At 44.9% G+C, this 17229-nt stretch overlaps 1 protein-coding gene across 1 annotated transcript in view; it reads right to left on the bottom strand.

Moving 5' to 3' along the window:
• The window catches only part of SUSD6 (sushi domain containing 6), a 50641-nt gene that overhangs the window by 19154 nt on the left and 14258 nt on the right, over nucleotides 1-17229 (bottom strand). Inside the window, exon 2 of the mRNA XM_044271494.1 lies at nucleotides 15729-15888. Within this exon, the coding sequence (XP_044127429.1) occupies nucleotides 15729-15837 (109 nt within the window). The 5' untranslated portion in view covers nucleotides 15838-15888. The remainder of the gene's footprint in view (nucleotides 1-15728; nucleotides 15889-17229) is intronic.

Below are 17229 nucleotides of genomic sequence, written 5' to 3'. Positions count from 1 at the left end.
GCTCCTTCAAACGGAGCTCACGAGCGGACCAGCGAACGCTAGTGTGAAAGGAGCCTAAGATGGGTGAAAGATGACATATCCTCATTCCTAATAATTGGGCTGTTTAAAAGTGTCGCCAATCACCTAAAATTAACAAATGCCCTTTGAAACAAAGGATTTGCTGCCAAAAATAGTGAATGGGAAACTACTGACAGTAATAACGATCATTCATCCCCTTTTCATTTTGTACTGGGCAGTGTGAAAAGGGGTTCTCCAAGAATTAAAAAAATTAAAATACTTTATTATTTTATATTATTTATATTCACAAATACCTTTCATTACTTAGAATGGCTTGTTTTGTCTAGGGAGCAATCATTAGGAGAAATAAAATGTCCGCCGTCCTATCAGTACACACAAAACCTGTCCTAATCACACAGAAGGACACTTCACCACAACGAGCCATAGTGCTGCCTCATCCTCCAGGATAGGTTTTGTGTGAACTAATAGGACAGCAGCCATTTTGTTTCCCCTGATGATTGCTCCCCAGACAAAACGAGCCATTATAAAATAATGAAAGGTATTTGGGAATATATTTATAATAAAGTAATTTTAAAGTGTTTTCATTTTCTTTATTCCTGGAGAACCCCTTTAATCGAGTGCTGATAAACTTGTACACAGTCGATCAGTGATCTTTATTGGCCAGGCACAGGCCCAAGGGCCGGCCACACAAATATCAGTTGACCCCGACATACGTCCATGCACACCATCCGTCATCTTTCAATGAACAGATGGACTGTTTACCAGACATATGTTCAGCTAATAGATACATGACTGCGTCATACTACAGCACACGGCTGTCCGGGAATACGCAGTTATGTCATTTGCTGGACAGGTGCCAGTGCGCTCTACTTCACAGAACAGCAGATTTATGTGTGGGTGAGAAAATTTCACAGTGGGAATTAAATACCCATAAAAGTAGACTGTGAGGTTTACAGTGCATCAGAGACATACGTCCTATAAGTGCATAACCAAGGGCTGGGCGATGAATCAAATTAAATTCATTTGCCTTTTTGTGGGCGACAATTTCATTTGAAAGAAAATCAAATTTTATATAAATACTAACATGGTGTCCTCTACGCCACATAGGCAAGGAGCCCTGGCATCTACGCACTGGCTCATATCGAGTACTGCAAGCTTATTTCTGCTGGAGTACTGGTCTGGAGAGTATCAATGCTGCATGTCTAGAGTCTGTTCAGTTCCTGGCAGGATCCCATACAGGCTGCACCAATACACGGGCTCATAGACAGCATGTCACTGTTAGGGCTCGTTCACACAAACCTTTTGTACATTCCATATACGGACCGTTTTTTTGTGTTCCGTATACGGAAGCGTTCATTTCAATGGTTCCACAAAAAAACGCAATGTACTCTGTATGCATTCTGTTTCCGCATTTCCATTCCGTTGAAAGATAGAACAGGTCCTATTATTGCCCGCAAATCACGTTCCGTGGCTCCATTCAAGTCAAAGGTTCCGCAAAAAAAAGTGGAACACATACAGAATGTACTCCGTATGTCTTCCGTATCCGTTCAGTTTTTGTGGAACCATCTATTGAAAATTTTATGCCCAGCCTAAATTTTTCTATGTAATTACAGTATACTGTATATGCCACACAGAAAAAAACCAGAATGGAACAAGTACTGAAAACCCCCCCGGAAAAAACGGCCCAAAAAACACTGAAAAAGACTCACGGTCGTGTGAATGAGCCCTTACAGTGATAGGCTATAATGCATTGATTGGTATACAAGGTATACCAGTGCATTATAAAAGTAATGGCCCCTAGTAGGACAAAAAAAAATTATAATAAAAAGGTTAAAAGGGTTCCCTTTAATAAAGTTCATTTAAAAAGAAAAAACATTTCAATAAAAAACTGAAAAAATAAAATAAAAAAACATGGTATATACACAACTGACATAATGAAGGAATGTGTCAAAAAATAAAAAAAAATTGGCACTAGATATTGTGCAAAATTGGTTAAAAAAAATCCCACTACTATATTTGGTATTATAAATGTACCGGCTCATAGAATAATGGTGACATGCTAGTAATGCCACATGGCGAGTGTTGTTAATTTAAAGTGCAAAAAAATTTAAGTTATACATCCCCAATACAGTGCCACTGAAAAATACTAATTGTCACACAAAAAGCAAGCACTCGTATGACCATATAGACAGCCAAATAAAGTTACGGCCAGAGAAAAAAAAAAATAATAGAGATTAAGGGGGTCATTTATTAGGACCGGCATTTTAAACACCAGTCTTAATAAAGCCCCCCCCACTGGCTATGAATCGCCGAAGTTATAAACAGGTGTCGGGTTGAAAGTAGTGGATATGCCACACAAGGACTTTCTTTGTCTGTTGAAGTAATTAATATATTCACACAAATACATATATGTAGAATTAAAAGGGTTTTCCAACATTTTAATGCTGATGACCAATCCTCTGAATAGGTCATCAGTATTTGATTGGTTCGGTTCCAATACTCGGGACCCCCGTCAATCAGCTGTTTTGAGAAGGCACCAGCTTAGAAGTTGTGCTGTGCTATAGCACCATAGACCATTCAAATAAAATGCACTAAATGGGTTAGGAAAAAAATAAAAATGTCAACAATGTGAGGAAAGCCTGCCTACTGACACATCACTTGCTGTGCTCCACAATGAAGCTCTGAACATGTATCTAGCAGTTCCTTGAATCCATCTTGCGTCCTGGACTTTGATGGCGAATCACAGTGGATACCACCATTAATTTATGTGCCTCAACTTAACCTGGTGCACAGGACACCTAGCGGATGCCATCAACCTTCAATGGGAAAGAGACGCCATAATATAGTACTCTATAGAGTATAGAGCATGACGAAAAAATGAAATGTGGTAGAGTAAATGGCTCTGTATATGGAGAACCTAGCAGAAGTAGGCTGTAACCCAATAAGTAGATGTAAGTGGGCCACCAACTAAACCGTTATTTATTTTCCACCTTCTATCTCAGATACCAGTAAGGAAAAACAATGACAGCCACAGAAACCGTAATCTAGTCGTCAAAAGTAGATAACTGGGGCTAATGTAGGTTATGAGACAAGGAAACCACACAAATCAAGCAGAAAGCAGTGGGTGACAAGAATGAGACATATCAGTCATCCATTATGAAAAGAAATTAGGTCAAAATGCTCAGATACGTTAATATACTGGTTTCTCACTTTCTTCCATCCACATCACACTGGGAATTTTTGGCATGTGTTGTACACACTTATAATGGTCAGCTTTGAATGCTGCCAAGGCTTGAGCTGCAGCTAGGTGGATGAAACTGGAGTGGCAGCAACCATCTGGAACCTAAGTGCCTTTCAATGTTCTGGTCCACCAGGATATAATGCTCTTGGATGGAGAAAATGACGCATGCTGCCATGCAACGACCTACTCACATTAGATAGTGTGAATAAGACAACTGGCGACTTACAGGCGAGAAACGGCCATATAAGCAAGCTCTGTGCTCAATAACTTTCACTATACATATCGACTGCTGTCAACCAACCTCTAGAAATATCCAAGTACCCTATTTTTCGCTTTATAAGACGCACCTAGGTTTTAGTGGAGAAAAATCTGAAAAATATTTTTATCAGACATTAAATAAATGAACTCGCCTCTCCTGTTCAAGACGAGGAGGTCTTCTTCCAGGCCCTGCACTCTCCTGCTCCAGGTCCTCTTCCAGGCCCCCGCACTGCAACCTGACGACATCAGGTTATAGTGCACACCTACGTGCGCTAGGTCCTGAAGCTATACACAGTGAGGACAAAGTGCAGCATAGGGCCCGGAAGAAGACCAGGGAGTGGTGAGTACAGCCAGCACCTCCTGAGGGGGGGAGTTATAGGTGGAAGTGTGTCTTATAAAGCGAAAAATACGGTATATTATGACTGTGGCGTTTGTGTGTACTTGCTTTTTGTATGGCTTCTTTTACCTGGGCTTAAAGGGGATTTTGACAATACTGATGACCATTCTTCAGGATAGGTCATAAATATCTGTCAGTGAGGTTCAGACTCACCGATCAGCAGTTGGAACAGGTTGCTGTACCTGCTCCTTCGTAAAGCTGATCGACAGCAGTGCTAGGAGTCGGACCCCCACCAATCAATCCTGAGGATAGGCCATCAATATTCGAGTCTTGGAGTAACCTAGTAATGCAGACAATAAAATGCTATATCACGATATGTCCTCCTTGTCTATTACTCCTCAGTCTGCTAGCATAATGGTTTAATTCTCGACTTGTCAAAGCTGCACACGTCTATAGAGGCCTCACTAGCTGGGACTTTCCCAGAGAGGAAACTAAAGCACATTTTATCTGGCAGCCAGTACAGATATCCTAACCGTCTACTTATTCACTGCTCCCGTGGGGATATGTAACTGGCAGTGCCGCCCATATCACTTCTAAGCAGCACAAAACACGTATGTAGATGCTGTGTGATGGAGCACAATCACAGCTTTACAACAGGCACAGCCATTCCCAGAACCAGACTATAGGGGACATTAAAAGGCTCCTTCCTCGTCATGTGTGCTCTTTCTGCTCACCACAAGTCTGACATTTGCGCCATGTAATCATGCACTTCAGACTGGTTCTACAGTGGAATAATAGTCAAGTGCAGAAAAGTGTCTGCACACATAATAAGGTCCACTTTTCAGCGCATTTAGGCCAGATTTCCACGTGGTGGCCACCTTGCAGAGAGAAAAAAAAAAGTTTTAATATATGCAAATTAGCGTCTAGGGGCAACGGGGCTCATTACTCCTAAAGGATCAACTCTCTGCAACTGCCACTCCCCCATTGCTCCTAGAGGCTCATTTGCATATATGAAAACACCATTTTTCTCAGCAATGCGGGCACATAGGAACATGGGACCAACACAGATGCCTTCTGCTGCCAAGTGCACATGTAACAGGTCAGCCAGTGTCATAGGTACAAAACTGCTGACAGATGCCCTTTAACAAACTATATATTTTTTTTATTACAAATGGATGTTTTTCTGGATATAATTTTAAGTCACACCTCGTATTCCACTTCCTGTCCTGGCTCTTTAACTTCCTCTTTGGATTTTCAGCGTGGGAAACAGTCTTGCTTAAAGGAAATGTACCAGATAGTAGCACATCTCCTTATTTCTAAGCTGATTTTATTATCTGATTGCATATTTTTTTATTCTATTTCCTGAACATGATTATGGAGGCGGCCATCTTGCCTGAGCTGTTCTTAACAGAATTAAGAAAATTACTTTACGGAAGCCCCATGGTCCATAGACACAATGGTCAGGAGGGACGTCATTGACTTCTATGGGAGAGTTTTCTGGGCATGCTCTGTGACCTGTGCAGAGGTCATTGTACAAGGAAGGAATAGATAAGCTCTGACAATCACCTACTGTGAATGGTGGTCCCTGTCTTATCTGTCATTCTAATCCTGCCTGTAATGATATCTCTGCTGTGTACAGATAAGCAGGTAACTACTGCAAAGTGATCTGTACAGACCAAGAAGTGGCTCCTATTACTAGGCTTAAGGCTTGTTTCACACTTGCGTGAAACAGATCCGGCTGGGAACAGCCTGTCGGATCCATCCTTGCCAGGCACAGTCGTGCGCAGCCGTCATTCTGTCTGGCCACATTCACTATATGGGGGCCAGCAGAGATCCAACCGCAACCTGGCAAATACACAGAGGAGCGGTCAGGCGAAAACTGTCAGTACTTGTCCGGCCGCTCCTCTGCATATTTTCCAGGTGGCGGCTCAATTTCAGCCAGCCCCCATTATAGTAAATGAGTGCCGGTGCACGGCTGCGCCTGGCAAGGACGGGTCCGACAGGCTGTTCCTGGCCAGAACAGCCTGCCGGATGTGTTACACGCAAGTGTGAAACAAGCACTAGTGGCCAGTGGGAAAAGTGCAGAATTTAGTTTTTTTTTTTATATAGATATTGACATGGAAAATTAAAAACAACATCAACAATTTGTTAAACATAAAAACGCAACAAACAATAGTTAATTTTCTGATGATACATTTCCTTTAATTTTTTCAAGCAAACCATTCCCTGTGACTCAATTACAGCATCTCACATTACACTGTGCAGTGCTCTTCTGTGGCATCTTTATCTAGGTCTATCAAAAGAATAATACAGCTGTCAATTCTACACCTACTATTACAGCGAGGATTACCCTAAGGCAGATTTACACTGCCAAAGTGAGCAGGCATTTAATCGGGAAGGGACAGTTAATTGCCTGCTCATCAGTGGAGGTAAAGAGCTGTATTTATATGCAGCGATCACCTCCACTGTATGGGGAAGAGCGATTACACAGTACAACCTGCTGCCCAGAAACGATTACTTAATGTGCTGCATGAAAAATCATTACACCCAACGAATAAGCATTTTGCTCATTTATCGAGTGACCGGCGTATTATAGGGAACGAGCATTCGTCATTACGTTCATTCAAGATAACCAGCCGGACAATTGTGTGGTGTAAATCTACCCTAATCTAGCAGATACGTTCAGGAAAACATCCCTCGGCGCAAGGAACCAGCCAGAAGATCCAGATTGATGTAGGTTGTCAGTAGTTTATTAAGCAAAAAGATACAACGCGTTTCCAGGAGTTATCTTCTTGCCTAATAAACTACTGACAACCTACATCAATCTGAATCTTCTGGCTGGTTCCTTACGCCGAGGGATGTTTTCCTGAACGAGTTTACTTCCAAATCTTCTTGGGGAACCCGGGATTCCCTATAAGAAGAGCAACATCCATGGCTGCAGTCTGTCCTTTCTTGGGATCCACCCTCTACCACTCAGACAAGCTTCTTATAGAGTTTGCACAACTCCTTAAGGTGAGCCTCCTATTTGGAGCCCAATACTTACCTTTCCTATATGTTATTACTCTATGGTGCGCCTCTCTTAGACGACGCCTGTACTATTGATCTAATCTAGCAGATAACTGCTTCCCCTCAAAGACCACAGAACACAGACTATAGATTGTGTATCCATATATGAGGCCTTATCATACGTGCTGTTACAGAAGGATAATACTTTGTATCTAATTTTTAATGGTATAGTACTGCAGCAATGAAAAATAAAAAACAGCTAAACATAAAATAAAATAAAAAAGTTTTCTATGAATATGGAGTTAAAAAATAAATAAATCACCTTTCTGCTGCAAGTGTCCTTTTAACTATCTTTTTCTTCTCCTGCAGACAGTATACAGCAGGGAGGCTCCTGCTCCAGCCACTTGTCTTACAGAAAGACACAGAACAGAGCCAAGGAGTAGAAGGGCACGACTGAGGAAAAATAGGACCATAAGAAAGGAGGAGGAGATGTATCCAGCACCTGTGAGAAGAAGCGCCTTCCTTCCAGTGTCCTGATTCTTATCGACTGGTGTGCTCAATAGCAAGAATCACACCGTCTATGTACCAGAGGATCTGGCAGATGGTGGGCTACTGGGCAAGTCTGACCACCAGAGGTGGAAGGGAAACAAAAGAACAGTAGGGGGCACCATAACACGCTTGTAAAAGCAAGATCTAGACTAAGGAGCAATTTTATTTATTTTTTAAAGGGGTTATTCAAGACAAACCTTTTGCAAGGTCATCAGTATCTGATCAGTGGGGGTCTGACACACGGGACCTCTGCCTATTAGCTCTTTGAAAAAGCAGCGGCATTCGAAGTAGTGCTGTGGCCTTCTCTCAGCTTTTCCTAGGCCTAGCGACGACACGTTCATCGGTCAAGTGGCCTAGACGCAGCTCAGCTCCAAAGAAGTGAATGGGGCCGAGTGCCATTCTAAGCACACCCGCTATACAATGTACAGCGATGTGCTTGGTAAGCTGTGAGAAGGACGTGGCACTCACAGGGGAGCTGGTGCCTTCTCAAACAGCTGATCATGGGGGTCACGGGTGTTGGACCCAGGCTCGGACTGGCCCACAGGGGAATCCCCCAGTGGGCCCCTGAGCAAGGTGGGCCCCTAGTCTATACATATATTCAATGTACAGCACTTCAACCATGCTTATGTTCATATATAAAAATAAAAAAAATTGATTATTATATTTGAATGTATGGTGGGCCCCCAAAATAAATTTTACTGGTGGTCCCTAGGTACCCCAGTCCGACACTGGTTGGACCCCCACGATCAGATACTGATGACTTATCCTGAGAATAGGTTATCAGTATGAAAATCTCGGAAAACATTTTTACAATGACATGTGACTACAAACCCCAGCTGGCTATAGTTAGTATTGGCTTTAATGAGCATGGGATGGTCAACAGCTTATTCACGGGGCTCGCTGCATGCAGACGGCTCCTCTCATGCCTATCCATATGTTAGGAAGGAGCCTGACAGCGCCAGTGCACAGACCACTGCTTATGTGGCTTGCAGATAAAAAGAAGAACAAAACACGTGCCTGGGCTCCACAATGACAGCATTTGCATGGGATTTTACTGCACCCTCGACAACATCTGCTCTACAGGTCCTATTGGCCGTCACCCGCCCTCCCACTTCTTCCATATTTGAGGTCAAGAAGATCTTGCGTAATTTCAGTTAATCCCTCAGCTTACTGGAAATGATAATTATAGCTATTATGCACATTGATACACACGTATCTATTTATAATAACGGTCTGTTTCACTGAACATGGCAACGAAGCATCACACGAGAGCCATTTACTGCTTTATCAGGATTCATACTCAAGTAGAAGAAGAATCTTTGTGCACCCGGTGTGTTCTGCTATTATGTATGACAAAAATTTTCATATCGAAATTGCTCCCGTCATAAAACTGTACGAGTAAAATGAACACATTGGAAACAGTTACCACACATGACCACTGCAGCCAATCACCGGTGTGCGCCAGGAACTTGATGGATCTCATTATACTCAACCGAATCCGATGGACACAGCTGGAGTCATATGTTAGATTGAGCACTACAGGTTTTCCGTTCCCTTAGGGTAGGTTCACATCTGCAGCAGGTAAATCTACTCCAGCAGAGGAGCAGGCTACCAGAATTACTGTACCCCATAATGGGGGATCCGATGCTGGACACCCATTGGATCCCATTACAGTGCTGGATAAGGTAACTCCAGTAGTCTGCTCCCCGCTACCAGATTTACCTCTGCAGATGTGAACCTTTGCCTATACTGGAACAGAAAACCTGAACAGCCCTGCAGATGTGAATCTAGCCTAAAGGAGTTACAAAACGGAGATGTGACCCTAAAATACAGAATGACCTGGACAAATGTGTGCCATAAAGAGCTTCGATTTCCAGGTTAAAAAATAAAAAGCAGCACATAGATGGCCGACATGTGGCAGGGAACAGCTCTGCCCACACAAATAAAGAATGGGCGTTATGGCTTTCATCCTCAATTGTCTTTAAAAGCCCCTGGCTGTAACCACCATTGAAATGCTAATTGCATTGCATAGTGATCCCCAAATACAGAAGATGCCTGTGTTGTGTGCAGACAGATGGCTGGGTCACTGCCCTGCCTCAGGGTCACCACCAGTAACAATCCCATTCTGCATTGACAGCAAACTGTGGCCCTTGTGTATTATAGACGAGCTCTTTGTAAGACCCCCCTGTGTCGGTCACTGCCACATGTACAGTCAGCACAGGAAATGATGGGATCGCAATCTCTGCTATCTGATCTGACTAATATCCTGCTGCTACAATGTATCACAACATGGCTACAGATGCGGTACACTGCAATATGCCCGATCAACTAGGCCCCTTTCACCCGAGTTTTCCGTGCGGGTGCAATGCGTGATGCAAACACATTGCACCCGCACTGAATCCTGACCCATTCATTTCAGTGGGTCTTTGTACATGAGCGTTGTTTTTCACGCATCACTTGTGCGTTGCGTGAAAATCGGAGCATGTTCTATATTCTCTGTTTTTCATGCAGCCCTGGCCCCATAGAAGTGAATGGAGCTGTGTGAAAAACGCATTGCAGATAGATGCGATGCGTTTTTCACTGATGGTTGCTAGGAGATGTTAGTAAACCTTTAGTTTTCTATCACGCGCGTGAAAAATGTATCAATGCGCATTGCACCCGCGCGAGAAAAACTGAACGCAAACAAAACTGACTGATTTTGCTTGCGAAATGGTTCGAGTTTTCCTGAACGCATCCAACCTAATCCGTATCGTTTGTGTGCAAAAGGGCCTTAGGCTGTCCCACCTCCAATACTGTAATAAATGGCAGGGGGACGAACACCTTGTGTCCGTTATTTTGTAGAAGCGACGCACCACACTCATCTAGAGATACGTTACACTGCTCACCAGAGCTGGATGAGGTCCTGTTCACATCACATCTTCCATTTACTGTATATGCTAATTGTATCCATACTGCTCCACTGTCCTTATGTTGGGAAGATATAAAGCTGGCCATACATATTATATGCATGCCGGCCACATAAACCATCGAATGTCTATGGGGGCCTTCAGACCTATCCACACAATGTGCATTTGTTACGAACGGGAGAGAACAAAAGAATCGGGTGTGTGGAAGTCTATTCTTTTGTTCTCTCCCATTTTCAGCATATGCATGCTCGAATTAGGGGGTGGTCAAGAATGAAAGAAGTGTGGCCACAGTCATCTCATGTCTATAACAAAGCAGCAGCGAGCAGAGAGACAGGAGACGGCACGTGCACACTGCGCGCGCTGTCTCCTCAAACAGCTGATCGGCAGGGCTGCAGGGTGTCGGACCCCCACCGATTCAATATTGATGACCTATCCTGAGGATAGGTAATCAATATTAAAACGTCTGGAGAACTCCTTTAATATATGCAAATGAGCCTCTAGGAGCAACGGGGGCGTTGCCGTTACTCCTAGCTTCTTTCTACATATTAAAATATCATGTTTCTCAGCAATGCGGGCACATATGAACATGGGACCAACACAGATGCCTTCAGCCAGTTTCATAGGTACAAATCTGCTCACAGATGTCCTTTAAAGGGGTATTCCGGTAACAATTACATTTTATCTAATGCCGGCAGCCTCCTGGAACAGAAGATTTATATTTACCTGCTCCCCACTGCTGCGGTCCCCCAATGCATCCATGTTCTGGTCCGCGGAATGTTTACATCCAAAGCTGCATGGACATGGTGACAAGCTCCGCGGCAGCACTTGACCATGCCCATGCACCTCCAGATGAACAGGGACCAGTACATGGACATAGAGGAGGCCGGCATAGAGGACCGCAGTGGCAGAAAGGGACAGATTATGAATCTTCTGTTTCAGGAGGCTGTGGGCATTAGATAACATATGATTATTACCGGAACAGGATATGCCCCCATTGTCTGATAGGTGCGGGTCCCATATATATCGAGGACTGGGCACTGCGCATGCGCAGCCGCCCTCTATTAATTTCTATGGGGCTGCCGAAAATAGCTGAACGCTGGCTCAGCTATTTCTGTCGGCACCATAGAAATTAATGGGAGCCTGGGTTGCGCGTGCGCAGTACGCTCCCATTCACTTCTATAGGAGCAGCGCTTGGTGGTGGACGGACCTCAGGAAATCGGGGGTCCTCCATCCACAGCTCTCCCCGCTCTGTTCATGTTGAAGGTGCGGGACCCACGCCTATCAGACAATGGGGGCATATCCAAGCGATATGCCCCCATAGTCTGAGCTGGGAATATCCCTTTAAGTCTGCACACTCTTATCTCCTATATCCTACAGTGAATGCCGCTGTTCAACTATAGAGCGGTATACATCTGGCAATATTACAATGTAGCAATAACCCAACATCATAATAATGAGTAATGAATAATAATAAATTACAATAAGAATGGTAACAACATAAGGTTGCTGCTGAAGGTTCAAATAATATAAATACTTTACCTCATGCTAAGTAAATGAGGGACAACTGGTTGGACCTGCTGCAGACATAAACCCGACACACCTTATCACCACAGAGGTCATTACACCTTCCTGGTACAATGTGCAGTCATCCTCTAGAGCTGGGCCTGTCCTCTGCTGTTTTCTACTTCTATCCCAACCTATTTCTGCAGCCACCATTTGCTGCCAGACCACCAGCATAGTCTTGTCAGGATGATGACTGGGACCCCCGCTGTTTGCCAGGTACTGCCCCCACTGCTGGTGATGGAGAAATACTCAGCCCCTATGTCACACATCTAGTGAGAGACAGCAAGCGTCTCACAAACACAAATAGGGGGAGAGAACTTCCAGACCTTCTCAGGACCTTTAACAGATAAACGAATCTAGCTAGTAACATCTGGTGTGGATGCTGCAAGCTGCCTGAAAAACAAGCTTAAGCTGGCCATAAATAATAAGGACTGGCCGCTGATCTACTGCGTTCAGTGATCTGAGAAAATTCTCAGAAATGTAGAATATAAGAGATATTGTCTGGAATAATAATAATAATAATAATAAGACCAGAAGTGACAGGGAGCTGTTCTTGGCCACAAGACCTCTGCAGCCAATCCATGGCCTCATCAGTCACGTGTGTCAGATTGGCATATCATTGCTTAGGGTTCTGCAGTGACGCGCCAGTCTTGCACAAGTGACCACGGGTTGGCTGCAGAGTTCTAGACCAAGAATGGCTCCCCATCACTCGAACAGAGGGAATTTTGTAGTGCGAGTTAGTTTCTCTTTTATTTTACCACAGTCCTGCCCGCCATTAGTTCTAGAATTAGGCCAGACAATCGTGTTAACATGCTCCTGCAGCAGATAAACCACTGACAGCATCTCGTTCTGTTCTCTTGCTCTGCCATGAGATCAGCAGTTTGCTGCAGCGGTCACACAAGTTATACAGCACATCACTGATACAGCCAAAACATTACGTCAGGACTGCAGCAGTGGGGAGGACATGAGCGGTGGCGGGGGAACGGATGAGGTTACGGGCAGGGAGTAGAGTTCTTTTATTATTCTACTAGTTTTCCTGCTTCCTTCAGTTTAGATCAGACAACCTCTATTATACGCATGTCACACAGTTAGGCCGAGTGCACAAGGCAAATTTTCCGACTGCAAAATCCGCCATTTATTCCACAGTTCTCCAATGTGAAAGTGTCAGATCCATCCATGGCTTTAACCCCGTCCAATGGGGTAAATCTGCAAGCAGACTCCCACTACAATTTTAATTGGGATCCAGACAGAAACCTCACATGTCCACTGCTGCACAAATGGCGGCGCAGCCTTGAGGTGGTTTCCAGGGTGGAATCCATGACAAAATCCAGTGTGTGAACTCACCCTTACAGGAAACCTCTGTATGACAGCAGCCTGCATTAACCGATGAGCATGTTCCCCTGTAGCTAAGGCTACTTTCACACTCGTGTTTGGTGCAGATCCGTCATAGATCTGCACAGACGGATCCATTCAAATAATACAACCGCATGCATCCGTTCAGAACGGATCCGTTTGTATTATCCTTAACATAGCCAAGACGGATCAGTCTTGAACACCATTGAAAGTCAATGGGGGGGCGGATCCGTTTTCTATTGTGCCAGATTGTGTCATAGAAAACTGATCCGTACCCATTGACTTACATTGTGCGCCAGGACGGATCCGTTTGGCTCAGTTTTGTCAGACGGACGCCAAAAATGCTGCAAGCAGCGTTTTGGTGTCCGTCTCCAAAGCGGAATAGAGACTGGATGCAAACTGATGCATTCTGAGCGGATCCTTTTCCATTCAGAATGCATTAGGGCAAAACTGATCCGTTTTGGACGCTTGTGAGAGCCCTGAACGGATCTCACAAACAGAAAACCAAACGCCAGTGTGAAAGTAGCCTTAGAGGTTACTAAACATGGCAGCAGTGGTCAGAAAGCAACAGCCACAGCATAAGGAGATCCAGTCCAACAGTCTGGACTCCTCTCTGAGGGAGGAAGGTGTGGAGACCCTGGAGCTGCTGCCCGTCTGTGTTCTGTACCGGCAGCCGCTCCAGGAGTACGCTTTGTTTTTCTAATTGTTCCCTTCTGCCACTGGTACAATTTTATTGCAGTCCCTTAAAGTACTGTAATCTTACAAAGTGACCCTCAGATCCGAACAGCTGGTGGCCCCTGCTCTAGACCTTGCACTCATTGTGTGGGCTCAACCAATCAAAAAATTTAATCTAACAGGGGGAACGCTGCCACTGATGAGGCCGCCCATTGCGTGAGGGTTACAGCTTCCTCCTAGAGGAGGAGATATTTTACAAGAGAACATTCCAAAGAAAAACTCAGTCAGAGGTCGAACTTACCATTTTTGAGGAGTATTTTTAGCCGAGGAGGAGTACGAAAGTTGCAGTAGCATAAATACATAATACGTAGGCTTACATATGTTCATAGCTGCGTTGGACGCTTCGTTTGGGGCGTCTGTCACAGATTCTGTCAAAAAGACCAGACAAAAAAGCCTCCCATATAGGACTCTGTCTGTTAAAAAGACAAGATCCTGAACGGACTTCATTATACTCAGTGGAGTCTGCTCAGCTCTGTTCCTGTCAGTTAGGTGCCCGATCCAGCACTTCCGTTATTTTTGTTGTTCTGCTCATCTAACAGAGCAAAACAACAAAAATAAACAGTGGCGGTGCGAACGTGGCCTCCCGTCAGCTTCTCCAACATACAGTCTCATGTAAATAACACTGGGGGGGGGGGGGGGGGGGTCTGGAGCAAATGCACAGAAAACTATTATAGCCACGTGATAAAGTAGAGGGAGGATCTGTTAACTAAGAAAGCCAGGGGTATTTGACCACAGAACAACCGTATCATGGCCACTCCATGTGGCCATACCCTAATACCCCTCTGTATACCTGGGTAGGAGGGGTTGCATGGTGCTGTAATAAGCCACATATAATATAAATATATATATATATATATATATATATATATATATATATTAATTATTTTTTTGTGTGTACTCTGCTGCCACAGCATGCGCCCCCCGCTGATCTCTATAACCAGGAGTCTGAAGCGCTCAGCCGCTCCTCCTCACTGCTGAGTGCGGCAGTAAAGACCATAGACTTTCTATTGTACGTCACCCCTGGGACCTACACCTATCTCCAGAACAGGGACCTTAAAGAGAAGAGAGAGCAGTTGAAAATAGTAGAGTGCTAGCTCTGCTGTTTCTGCCAGTCCTATTGCGGTGAACAGAGAGGTGGCCGTGCTTGTGCAGCTTGCCCTCCATTCACTGCTATGGAACTTTCATGCGCTCTGTGCCATCCTTCACTTAGGGGGCCCTGCACACATCTGTCAGTTGTGGCATATCCTAGTGCAGGGATCAGCAACCTCTAATACTTCAGAAGTTCTGAAACTACAACTCCAAGAATGCTTAATTCACCTATATGGGACTTAAAAGAACAGCCAAGCATGTTTGCATGCTAGGAGTTGTAGTTTTACAGCACCTGGAGTGCCGAAGGTTGCTGATCCCTGTCCAAGTGATATGCCATAAACGTTAACACATACATTTGGTAGCCTGCAGGGACAAACCCAGTTAGGGTGAGTATGCAATCAGGGTCAGACTGTGGGGGCAATGTCAGGCTATGCCAGACCACAAGCCCAACTGGTAACACCCAGCTGGACCTTTATAGCAGGCTGCAGGTAACTCAGTCATAACTTCTAGTAGTTTTAATAGAGGAATGGCATAACATACAGATATAAGAATAGAGGCTTCAGAATGGTTATTACATGAGGAATGCAAGTAGTTATACAACAGACATGTCTGGAGAAAATGGGTGGAAACCTGCGCAATGTTCAGTGAATGATCACCGTAAAGATGTCCTTACCTGAGCTGAAGCTATATGGCAGGCAGGAGAGCAGCAGTACTAATAATCCACTTCTTTTGGAGGACCACACTTCCCACCATTGCTTTCCTCCCGGTATTCTGGGCCACATTTTCTTGCCTCAGGAGGTCTGTAAGCCGGGGAGAGGTAACACAAGCAGCACCTGGTCCGGAGAATCAGAGACAAGAAAGGTTACTCTCTCAGTGCTAACTGCACATTGAAGACACGGAAAAAGAGGAAGTCCTTTGTGTAAATGCCACTGTCATTCATAGCCAATCACGCGCAATGACCCTGAACATAAAGCAGTAAAGGGGTCATTTAAGACACCAGTCTTAATACCCCTGCGCTGGACGCGCCAAAGTTATGTAGAGGCCTGCCTTCGGTGCGTGATCCGCCAGCATACACCAAGCTTGCTGGCTAAGGCCTCTTTCACACTTGCGTTGTCCGGATCCGGCGTGTACTCCACTTGCCGGAATTACACGCCGGATCCGGATAACCGCAAGTGAACTGAAAGCATTTGAAGATGGATCCGTCTTCAAAATGCGTTCAGTGTTACTATGGCAGCCAGGACGCTATTAAAGTCCTGGTTGCCGGGGCACTCCAGAATGACGTCAGAGCACCCCATGTGCATGGATGACGTGCCATGCGATCACGTGATCCATGCGCTTGGGGCGCCCTGACGTCACTCTGGAGCGCCCCGGGAGCCGCACGGACGGTAAGTATACTGCTCCCCTGCTTCCCACTACACTTTACCATGGCAAACGGGACTTTAGCGTCCCGGCAGCCATGGTAACCATTGAGAAAAAGCTAAACGTCGGATCCGGCAATGCGCCGAAACAACGTTTAGCTTAAGGCCGGATCCGGATCAATGCCTTTCAATGGGCATTCATTCCGGATCTGGCCTTGCGGCAAGTCTTCAGGATTTTTGGCCGGAGCAAAAAGTGCAGCATGCTGCGGTATTTTCTCCGGCCCAAAAACGTTCCGGTCCGGAACTGAAGACATCCTGATGCATCCTGAACGGATTTCTCTCCATTCAGAATGCATTTAGGATAAAACTGATCAGGATTCTTCCGGCATAGAGCCCCGACGACGGAACTCTATGCCGGAAGAAAAGAACGCAGGTGTGAAAGAGCCCTTAGATTGAAGTCATTTTCTACACTAAAACCTGGCGTAGAAAAAAATAAATGAGACGAGCCTGCCGAACCGCCCACGCCACACATAGGCAATGGGTGAATCAATATATACCCATTAAGCCCTGCCATAGAGGCTGTGGTCACAAACTGACGACGGCATTCGAGGAGATAGATGGCAAGTTGGCGACCACTGGCTTTGATGCCTGAGCGCACATTATCCTTAAAGACCCAACATCTGCCGTACATGTACTGTGGATGACGGGAAGTGGTTACAACAGTAGTAATGTGGCACATTTTTTAGGATATATATTACTTGCATAACCCAAACCTCCTGTGCTTCTACTGATCTACATAGAGTTCCATCATTCTGG

This window comes from Bufo gargarizans, chromosome 11 (assembly GCF_014858855.1).
Source record: "Bufo gargarizans isolate SCDJY-AF-19 chromosome 11, ASM1485885v1, whole genome shotgun sequence".
Classification (NCBI taxonomy): domain Eukaryota; kingdom Metazoa; phylum Chordata; class Amphibia; order Anura; family Bufonidae; genus Bufo; species Bufo gargarizans.
The sequence above is the reverse complement of the archived record's forward strand: the minus strand, read 5'-3'. Positions and strand labels throughout refer to the sequence as shown.